The sequence below is a fragment of the Rhipicephalus microplus genome, chromosome 7 (genome assembly GCF_043290135.1).
Source record: "Rhipicephalus microplus isolate Deutch F79 chromosome 7, USDA_Rmic, whole genome shotgun sequence".
NCBI classification, from domain to species: domain Eukaryota; kingdom Metazoa; phylum Arthropoda; class Arachnida; order Ixodida; family Ixodidae; genus Rhipicephalus; species Rhipicephalus microplus.
Genome location: NC_134706.1, coordinates 166,373,611 through 166,385,044, shown reverse-complemented (window position 1 = coordinate 166,385,044; position 11,434 = coordinate 166,373,611). Strand labels below are relative to the sequence as shown.

General features: G+C 46.9%; 1 protein-coding gene across 3 annotated transcripts in view; it reads left to right on the top strand.

Annotated features, from left to right (window-relative positions):
* Positions 1–1,255: 1,255 nt before the first annotated feature.
* LOC119180204 (protein 5NUC) overlaps positions 1,256–11,434 on the top strand; it is a 431,021-nt gene continuing 420,842 nt past the window's right edge. For all 3 annotated transcript variants that reach the window (XM_075869905.1, XM_037431348.2, XM_075869904.1), the window contains exon 1: positions 1,256–1,645. In XM_075869905.1, the coding sequence (XP_075726020.1) occupies positions 1,322–1,645 (324 nt within the window). In that variant the 5' untranslated portion in view covers positions 1,256–1,321. The remainder of the gene's footprint in view (positions 1,646–11,434) is intronic.

The following is an 11,434-nucleotide window of genomic DNA, read 5'->3' as shown; positions in this document are numbered from 1 at the left end:
GATAGATAGATAGATAGATAGATAGATAGATACGCTCAAAGCCGCCGAAGTTCGCTAAAAAATTCTTCGCATTTAAAAAGCACGCAAAGACGGCACAAGGGAAGTATGTATGCACAGCGATTTGGGGCTGTGTTTATGTGCTTCACGCTATTGCCAGTTTTTGAACGCTGTTTTCCCGCTCAAACGCAAAGCAACTGAGCCACGTGTAACGGGCATTTATCCTGTTATATACAGCCTTGATATAACCCGCCATGGTGGCCTAGTGGTGGTGGTACTCGACTGCTGACCCGTAGGTCGCGGAATAGAATCCCGGTCGTGGCGGCTGCATTTCCAATAGCAACGAAAAAGTTTCAGGCCCATGTGCTTAGATTTAGGTGCACGTTGAAAAACTTCCTGAAATCGAAATTTGCAGTGTTCTAGACTACGGCATCTCTGTTGATCAATTATATATATTGGTTTAGTGATGTTCTATCGCTGTATATGCCAACTGCCATACCGTACCTAGTAATCAAAATTTGTTATTAGGCATCGCTTTTATGCCACACCTGCAGGTCGGTTTGAATATACCATGCAATTCATTTAAACTTCGCCTCCTGCTGCTCTATTGAGGGGAGGTTTTCGTCCATCATCCCTCCCTATGATGCACCAAGAAAACGCGCCATAGGTTCAGCCCCCCCCCCCCCCCCAAAAAAAAAAAAAACAAAAACCAGCATGAGAACCTCCGCGAACAGTTCACATCTTCTCTAAACAGAATTCCAATGAACTCACTCTTAACGACGTCGCTTGAAAAGCAAATACTTTAATTCGGCCGATGGAGCACATATGTCAGCATAGCCCCTTGAGTTAGGCACTTGCACCATCGTATGTTTAGTCACAAGGACGAGTGTCCAACTTTTTTCTCACGCGTAACAGACATTTACAGTTACATTTCAAGTACTTGAGAAACTTAGTTGACGCCATGCTCCTTCTTGAGGTGCTGCTTTGAGCGGCTGTCAGTTGTCTGTCACACAGTCAAGAAGATGTCTATTGCGAAAAGGCAAATGTGTCATATAATACAAGGAAGAACTTTTTCTATTCGATTTAATTCTCAAGAAGAAAGAAACCAAGATATTTTCGTAGAAAAAACTAATCCCAATGTCGTAGGCTACAGTTTTATTATAAGTCAAAACCAGCCGACGTCAATTCATGTGTGATTGACAGCCTTCTTTTCAGAAATCTTACATACAATATATTAGCTCAGCCCCGCCACCATCACTCTCCCACTAGCTCACTTGAGGCCAGGAGAACATATTACATCAAAGTGCCATCAGTTATCTCCTTCATGCTTAGTGTAGTCATGCGGCACCAACGGTACATCAATGTTATGGCAGTAATCGTGCTTTTTTCACACTCTGTACGGCCACAAGCCAGCGCAGATGATGGACCAGTGGTCAAAATAAGCTCACTGTCAGGAAGATCAGCTCAAGAATCCAATGATAGTCCTGATTCACAAAATGAAGCAAACACAGTTTTCAACATGACCATCCTGCACACGAACGACATTCATTCTCGGATCCTCGAAAGCACTAAGCGTGGTGTGCAGTGCAACGATGAGGATCGCAACAAAAGCAAATGTTTTGGTGGTGTTCCGAGAATTGTAAACTTGGTAAGTGCCGAAGTTTTGTTGTCATATAGACCGTATTAGCATGCTCCAGTTGAACGCTGAGGACCACGCGCTTTATACTACAAAATTGCTTGGAACAAATGCATTTTCTCGGTTGTTCTGATAAAAGGTTGAAAATTTACCCCCCTTTTCATCATATGCGTATGCTATCACACTATTCGTTATTACCCAGCATGTTCGGTATATTATCGCTAATTTTTTATCTAAAGCCTAATTTATGTTCGTTCTCTTACCGAATCGTTTGTTAAGGCCTAAAGATATCAACAGTTTGCACATGTATTCTCAAGCTTCAAGAACTGGCACATTGCCAAGTTTTTTTGAAACGTTCGCAGAGCTCAAGTTCCTATATATTGGGATAATAAGTACAGATATTTTAACAACAGTTCCAACATACATGTGCATGTGAAGATAGGTCGCAATACAATATCTCGAAGCACATGAAGATGTGCAATGCCTCATTTTCTTTTCTCGTAAACATAAACATATCCCTATTGCGTAACCCCATGGCACTGTTGCAGCGTCATACCTTATTACTGGACCAGTGTGGCGCTGAACACGGGGACGCTGCCACGCGGCAGAGCATGAGGCACACTTGTTAGCTGCACACTAGGACACCTGTTAGCGGCTGAAATCCGGCTAATTAATTGTTTTCAAAACTTTTGGTCACGCGCACATTCTGCTTAGGGCTGAAACATGAGCGCTGCAAAACCAAGTACGAAAAATAAAAAAATTGAAACAAAAAATCACAGCTTTGCCACAAAGATGAAGTAATGAACGCAATAGCACAAAATTGGAAGATATTTGCAGAATAACAGCAGATTGAAACGTGCCCCGCGATTGAAACATGCCTCACGCACGAATAGCGCGTGAAACATACTCACAAGTAAAAATTAACGCTAATAACCTTATCAGTTGTTACTTCGCTGAGTCTGAAAGGGACGCTCTTTTCGCATACGCAGACTGTGCAACGATTTCAGTGACCTTTGTGCAGCCGGTAACTACAACAGATATGTTCCTATGAGAGCCCAAGGTAAGCGAAGACGTACGATCCTGCCCACCGCGAGATGACGGCGCACGAGTGAGCGTCCATCCCTTCCTTTCCACGGGGCAAAGTACGCTTGCGACAGGAGAGCGCGCACCGCCGCGTCGTGATGATGTGGTGACGCACGCTTAGTGTACCTCTTGCTAAAAACATGACAGTTCCCCCTCCCCTCGAGATGCCCGTCACTAGCGGTGTGTGCATATATAGATAGCTTCCCATTCGAACATTGAAGGACGAGCTCTTCCGCGGCTCCGTGGTGAACGCCTGGTACTCAGGTTTCAAAAGACCCACGTTTGATTTCACGCGCCCAAATTTTTTCCTAATTATTTTTCTTTCTTGGGTTTTCATATATACATATAGATGCGTTGAGTGACGGTGACGCCTCCACCGACGCCAGCGCCGGTGCAAAAACTAGCCGAGAGTGTCCATATATTTGCTGTCGCTATAAAAGCTAGTGAGCGGGAGTCGAACCTGCCCCATCATCGCATCACACATTACGAGTCCGACACGCTGCCCACTACACTACACCTTCAAAACGACAACGGATGTCGTTATACGTCGTCTTGAAACGCAGAGTTTCATCTCTTCGTGCTCACGTCAACCTAATAGGTGATTGTTAGCTTATTTGTTACAGGTTGTTTTGCTTCACATTTATCTCGCAAGTTTTGCCACAAAACCTATAGCGTAATCAAAGGTGTGTTATGGCCATCTTTGTGACTCGCTATGCGGTTAGTAGAAAACAGCGTGGATCTGAATTGCTCACTCAGAGCTAGATTTTGTCACTCGTTTAGAACTATTTTCTGTTCTCCTTGTTTACGTTCCGAGTACGACAGCCGCAGCAGTTCACTCTAGCTGAAACGAATATCAGCCTTAGGGCCGTACTTCGTCGGTCGCTGTGAAGATGGTCGCTGTGAAGATCACAGATATTCAGTTACGAAGAGTCTGATAACCGTTAATTTGTAGTTTCGATCATAACTGACCCCAGAGAGGTCATATTTTCACTTTCGCCTATAAACAAACAAGGTGAAAAATCATGTTCTGCCGCTACAGGCAGCTGCTGGCCATGCAAGCAAACTAGGGGACCCTAAAGCTACGCCTTTTGGAGTTCAACGTCTTAGCGACACCCTGTTCTTAGTGCGTGATTCAAACACTTATTGCGTGAAACCTGTTCGAATTTACTATGCACCCACTTTGCAGCCTTATGGGAATAGGCGCCGTAGCGTGGGTGCCCTAAGATTTCTTTATTAAGTTACTTGATTTGCATACACGGAAACACAGGGACATAGAGGAAAGAGGGAGTGAGAAAGCGGGCGACTGTCACCTTGAGGGGCACAACGCCTGCTCACTCTTTCGGGAGGAGTGAAGAAACAGGAAACGAAAATAAGAGGGCCACCGGCTTTCAGCCAAGAAGTCATTATGATAATCATATATTTTGACGCCCGCTGGGAAAGGGCGCTTGACCCGACATTGTTACTCCGATATTTTATGTGGCATTGTGAAGCATCTATACAAGACGCGCGTATTTGTGAAGCACGAAAGCTGATTTCCCTGCATTGCGAACCAGAGGAAGCTCTTTTAGTTGTTTTGACAAGTAGAGGCGTGGCCGTGTCGTTAGATATGCGCTTGACGCGCAAACGAACCGGGTCCAAACCCACTCAGACCGCAACAAGGCTCGTGTGGTCCGCACACTACCCCAGGGTTTTTATCATTTATTTATTTCATTTCCATCGTTCTTGATTTTTCGCAAATGCATAGAATGATTATTTTTCGCTCACAATAAACGCACCGACACCAACGCCAACACCGGAAATTCTGCGAAACAAACTCTTTAGCGCTATCGCGTTAAAACGCCGCGATTCGGCATTGCAGCCGCTAACTGCTGCCACAACGTGTGGCTTTTTGCGGTACGAGCCGGAGCGACTGACTGCCAGAGTAGGCCTATATTAATTATCAGACTTATACTATTAGCATACTGTGTTGCGTATTCACGACCCTCTTTTTGCCTCCCTCAAGCGCAAACATAGCCAAAACATGACTCTTGAGTTCTGTGCGTCCCTACCCCCGGAAGGAACACAATTGTCGTCGGTGCTGCCCTTCCCCCCCCCCCCCCCCCCCAAAGGTTGAAACATTCCTGGCACCGTGCCTCAACCGTGCGCTCGACAGATGAATGCTTCAGGGTACGCACACATTCGTTGCCTAACTGAAACAAAAGCAATATATGCGCAGCACATAGGTTAGAATATCATCATATTCGGTCAAGTTTATGCTCAACATCGACCGATCGTGCCCAGGTTCTTCAAATGTACCGCTAATGTTCCTAGTGTGCGGCACAGACTGTTTAGCGTGACTGTTGCCTCCCAGCGCGCTTTAAGACACTGGGCCACACTGGCTGTCCAATTTTATAAACATTACATATCTACTGCTATCATACAGCCGTCACATCTGGTTAACGTCAATTGTAGTTAACTGCCATCCGCTGAAGTTCATTTATGTATCAGTGTGTAGGGCTATCATCAGAACGAGCACCAGTGCTTCATATCAGCGTATCGCTTGTGGTGTTGCTAATATCTACATTGTTGTTGACATCCTTACGCATCTATAAACTCGTTATATTTGAACGAAGGATGAGAACAACGGAAAAGACAGGGAAGAATACGAGGTTCGCCAACTCGGCGAGCTCTCTGAGCGCCATCTCGGTCGCCAGTGCGTTCAGTCTGTGTGTTCGTGCAGTAAAGTTATTGGCCCCGTAACATGTTTGGTGGAAGGTGCGGGACACGCATGACGATGCTTCGTCGCGGGCGCCTAGTGGCCTCCTCCATGGCGACTGATATCAACAACGCCTAACCTTTCCCGACTACCATACCTTCTCCAACCACGTCCGTGCTTTCTCCAACCGGCCCATCAAGCCTCATCGTAGAATACCCAAGAGACCTGCGTACCTTTTTTCGCACTTATGGCTCTGACGTAGAAGTCAAATGAGCGAGTAGGTAAGAGCGTAGGTATGAGCGAGTAACTACGAGTCATATGAGTGAGTACGTATGCGTTGGGACCCAACGCTCATGCTGCCTAATGTGATTTACTATCTCAGAGGCATCGCAAAGTTCTGGTGCGAAACGCGTGAGGAAGACCTGACAAGCTGAAAGTTACGCAAGCAAGAGCTCCGGGAGCTGTTCAACATATCTGTGGGAAGTCAGTGTACCGTCCAAAACGAGCTCACACGTCGGGTTTAGACGTGCACCAAATCCTACCTCATGTACATTCAGAACTTGCTCGCTTTGTGCTGGAAGGTAGGCTTGCACATGTCCGAAGTTGGTAAGGATGACCATGTTATTGGTGGCATAGCAGATGACGTCTTTCACCTTCTTGAGTTGAAGAATTTCTCTATAGTCCAGGACATCGTTTCAGAATGCAGGTGTGTTGAAGCCAAGAGCTGCCGTGTTTTCCAGTTTGCCCACCTTCCAAACCCGGCTTAAACTTCCACGTGCGAACTACGGCGATCAGTCGTTACATTTCTCAGCACTGGATTTTTGGAATTCACTACCGTCTACTACATAATCACTAAATGGTCAAGAGTTTGATTTGAGCTTAAGCATTTTCTGTTTTATTTGTCTAATTCCAGTTCTTCCCTTCCTTGCGTGTTCTCAATTTGTAGTTCTGATCTATTTTCCCATTATTCCTTATTCTTGCATCCTTTTTCTGTGATTTTCCATATTTGTATTCATGAATTTTTTATTGGTTTGAGCTTTACTGTGTTTCACACTGCATCACTGTTTATTCCTTTTTAAATGTCACCCACACTGTCGTCCTTACTCTCTTCGACTATGGCACACTACTTGTTCAATGTTTTTGTTAACGCTGTTTATACTAATCATGTATTCTCTCTTTTGTTTGACGTGGAAAATGAGTAAGTTCTCATTCCGATTTCAAACACCCTCGTCTGCGTTCTGCAGAAAGTCCCGGCGATGTTGTCTGTACTCCCCATCGGGAAATCTACGCCACACTGCCACTCGCGTGACCCTCCACCAACTCTGATAGCTGTCATTCCACCGTCTCCCTCATCCAAACTGTCGTGAAGCAAGAATTGGACAGTGCCGGCTTGAATACCATCGGCTCCATTCATCGTCCAGACTGTATGGCTATATAGAGCCACGAGCATATGGACGACGCTGACAGCAGCATGGTCGGTGCAGAAAAGACGACGGTGTTTATTGGGGCTCAAAAAGGCACAGGCAAACGCACTTGAACAGACTGCACAGCACTGACGCAAATTCGCGCCGATACAATCAGCACACGTGCCCTGTACATCCTCTCTCTCGTGGCACAAAACAAAAGAAACACTTGGATAACAAAAAATATTTGCCACAGCGTGTGGCATTTGATCAAATTGTTCGTCATAACGCTGTCTGTGGGAAGCGGGTGGCACGCCTCTACCTTCTGGGAGCTGGCATAGACGGGATTCCCGGCGAAGAACCATCGCTGCTTGCTAGTAGTGTTGTTCCCTCGGGTGGTTCTAGAGTTGTCGCTTCAGTTGCTTGAGCAGTTAATTCTGAGGCTGTAGTAGAATCCGGTGAATGGGAGTATATTTGTGGAATTCTCGTCGTATTTGTCACTGTCATTGCTACACCGTTCTTTGTCTTGAGGAGATGTCGCCGAATTCGCCGCAGCACGCGACGATCCCGAGTTTTTACAAGCTGTGACCATGGTGTAGTTTCTGCGACCACCTTTCGCCTTGGCTACCAGCCAGCAGCAGCCTTAATCCGGATAGTTGTGCCCTTCTGTAGTACTCCCAGAGGCTTGTCAGCTTTGCCTTGGCGGTGCTTCGTCACATTTCTCCAGGACACCCTGCGAAAGTCGGGAAGGTTAGAACGAAGTCTCCTTCGTTGCAGAAGTTCACTCTGAGAAAAACCGCCTTCTAGGGGTGCTGATCGATGGACTAAGATACCCAGCCAGAAGTATTCCTTCGCCTCTAAGCATGTACCTTCACGCTAAAAAACTGTAAAAGCGTATCTCTTGGCAATGCTGCTAAATTCGTGGCTAGAAAACTGGGGCCTGTTACCCGTACAAACTTTTACTCGTACCCCGTACCGGGCAAACATAGCGCTAAGAGCGGTGATCGTGGTTGCCGCGGTTGTGTTTTAGAGCTTTTCGACCTCGAGAAAATTTGAAAAGGTGTCGTGGGCAACGACGTACGATGTTCCAGCATAAGAAAATATCCGACCCTGTACCAGGCACATACAATTGGGTACTTCTCACATTCACAGCAGTTCCTGTGGCTGCCGGTACGTGTATTTTCTGCACGTTACGCAGCTGTCAACCAGCGCTGTGAAGTCGCCGTCTAATCCGGACCAAAACAGAAATGTTCGAGCCCTCTATTTACACTTCTGCAGCCCAAGGTGACCAGCATTAACTTTCTTCAGCATGCACTGACGCATACTTTGTGGTAATGCAACTTTAGGTCATAAAGATGGCTGCATTAACGACAGACAGTTCTTTCGAAAATGGCTTGAGTTCACCTGTTACCGGTTGTCCACTTGCCAAGTTCGTCGTAACTGACTGGCGGTAGTTATCTTGAGATGTTTCCAACTGTAGCAGCCGCTGCGTTTCCGGCGTCACCTTGCTGCCCAAGGACCCCACCGCATGAACATTGACGTCATTGTCGGAGTCAACTTTGTCGTGTCCAGGATCCGCTGTTGCCCATGACAGCATGCCGGCGAGAACAAGCTGCTTTCCGGGAATGTACTGCAACACAGTCATATTTTATCAATCTCAAAAAGAACCTTTGAACCCGCGGCGGCAGGTCTGCGATTTCTTTTCGTGCGATCGCAACCAGCGGCTTTAGTCTGTTTTGATCCGCACCGTCAGTCCGTACACAAATTCGTGAAACTTCTCACAGCCAAAAATATTGCCAGGGCTTTCTTTTCGATTTGCGCGTAGCTTTTTTCCGCAACTGTAAAGACTCGAGATGCATACGCTACAGGCCGCCATTCATCATTGTAGCTTTGCAACAACCCTGCGCCGACTTCTTGCGATGCGTCGCAGCTTATCTTGGTACCTTGCTGGGGATCAAAGATGGCAAGCAAAGGAGTGGTGGTCAAAACTTGCGTCTATAGTTTCCTCTCCCGAGTGGTTCGCTGTGCATGGGAACTCTGACCGAGACTCGATGAGCTCACGTAAAGCGTCGTTCAATCGGACAACCAGGGCACAAATTTTCTGAAGTAATTCAGCACCCCCAGCTTGCGCTGGAGGTCGTTTTTAGACGTTGGCGTCGGCATTTCCGCCAAGCTTTTGATTAGTTTCAGATCAGGCGATATGCCTGTTCCGCTGATGACATCACCGAGAAACTTCATTTTAACCCTTATTCTGTGTTTGAGCGTGTTGAAAGTCAAGCCTGCTTTCTCAGCAGCTTTCAGCACAGCTATTAACGGCTCATCATGTTCTTGCTTGCTCGAACCCCATACTAAGATGTCAAGGTACACCAGTACACCCGGTAGGCCGTCAAACACTTGACTCATGCGTTGCTTAAATACCTCTGTTGCGGAAGAAATGCCGAAAGGCAAACGGAGGAAACGGTACCTCCCGAACGGGGCTGAGAACGTGCAAATCCTGGAAATGCGTTCGTAAAGTGGTGTCTGGTGATAGCCTGAGTTCGAATCAAGACAGCTGAAGTATGTGGCATTGGTTAAACGTGCTTCAAAAGCTTCCCGTCTAGGAAGCGGGAAGTGCTGCCGCCTTATGTACTTGTTGACAGCTCTGGGTCTATACACACCCTTAGCGAACCGTCTTTCTGTGCCAGAACTGAAGGGCTGACCCAGTCGGTTGGTTCATTCACTTGAACAATGATGCCAGCACGTACCATTCTTTCAAGTTTTTTGTTAGGTGTTTTTGCAGCGCCACCGGAACCCTGCGAGCTGGTTGCACGACTGACACTCCTCCATGTGTCATAACCATGCCGTACGCATTTTGTAAACAACCAAGCTTTTCAAATACATGTGTAAATCATTGCAGAAGTTCGGCCCTTGTAGTCTTATCAACGAGGAAAACATTACGCTAGACTAGTCCCAGGGCTTCACTTGTTTCAAGTCGAAGTAAAGCCTGCCGACGAGTTTTCACAACGAAAAACGTGACGATAGCTGTAGCATTCCCAAGTTTAGCCTCGTGCGTACACGTTCCGAAACAAGATATGGTAACGCCGTTATATGCTTCCAGGACAGAGTTCGCTGGTTTCAACTCGCCTGCTCCCCGCAGTTTTCGGTAAATGGACATAAGAAACAAGCTTGCTTGTGAGCCGGTGTCAACTTTGATGTTTATTTCACAGTTACCAATTTCAGCGTTAACCATCCAATCCCTCTCGCGTGTAGCTGTTGTGATATCAAGGATATCAAAGTCCTCTTCTTGTCGTTTGCCAACTTCAATTACTACAGCTGACAAACAGCTACTTGTGAAGTGGTTAGGCTTATGACACAATCGCATTTTCTTCCAAATGGTGCGCAATGTTTTTGTTTGTGTCAGCGGTTACACCGGCGACAGCGATGTTGTTCTCTCGCCTGTTTTCCTTCCTTTGGGGTTGACGGGTACCTAAATACCGCGTCCACACTGTCTTTGCTTTTACGTCACAATTCGTTTTGCTGTGCTACCGTCTCCGCTGTCTTCTATATTTCTAGCACTTTTTGCAACGTCAACTGATTGTCCCGCAGCATTTGTTTGCGTAGTCTAGAATTGTGCGTCCCAAATAAAATTTGGGACCTTATCGAGTCCTGCAATATGCCAAAGTTATACTGGGCTGCTTGCTTTTTCAATTCACGAACAAATATTTCAAATGGTTCCTCTTCCGCCTGTTTTCTTGAACGGAATACATTTCTTTTGTGCACGTCTTTGCTAACTTCAGCGCAACAGGCATAAAACTTGCTCACCACGGTGCTGTAGTCGTTGTTGTCCTCGTTCAGCCGGAATGGAAAGTTGTTGAAGACGTCCAACGCGTCGCCACCGGCAATGCTCAGAAGTAGCGCTGTCTTCAATGCTTCCGTTTTCGGCTGCTCCACTGCCGCCGTTGCCTGCAAAAATAATTTAAACTTCTGCTTGATATGCTTCCAGTTACAATGAAGTTACCGGACAGCCGCAATGGCTCTGGAGTCTTCAGGAGATCCATGAAGTAGCGGACGTGAGGAGAGTTTTCTCCGGGGTCAAGGGGCCGCTTCTGACACCATGTATGGCTAGCTCCACGAGCAAATGGACGACGCTGACAGCAGCATGGTCTATGCAAGAAAGACGACGATGTTTATTGGGGCTCAGCTTGTGAAGGCAACGGCGAACGCACTTGAACAGACTACGCATCACTGACGAGCATTCGTGCCTATACAATCAGCACACGTGCCCAATACACAGATTATGCCCCATCAAATCCTCCCGTCACTGTTCCGCCGAACTGACGTTGTTCAGTTACCCCACGTTTGCGCAACCCAGCTAAATTGCGCACACAAGATGACCGGCTAGTATGCGTCGATTGCGGAACTATAAGCCACACTTCGCGTAACTACCGTGCTTGGTTCAACACTGCTCCATGGCCTCACCCTTCACCATATTGCCCCCGTGCCTGCAATTTACGCTCGTCACCGCGAACAGAGCTGCTAACGCTTAACAACTCCCCAACCCCTTACTTCAGCTGCTCCCCTTCGCCGCAACGCCGTTTCTCTTGCTCACCCCCATTTCTTCGATGGCATCCCCAAGCTTAT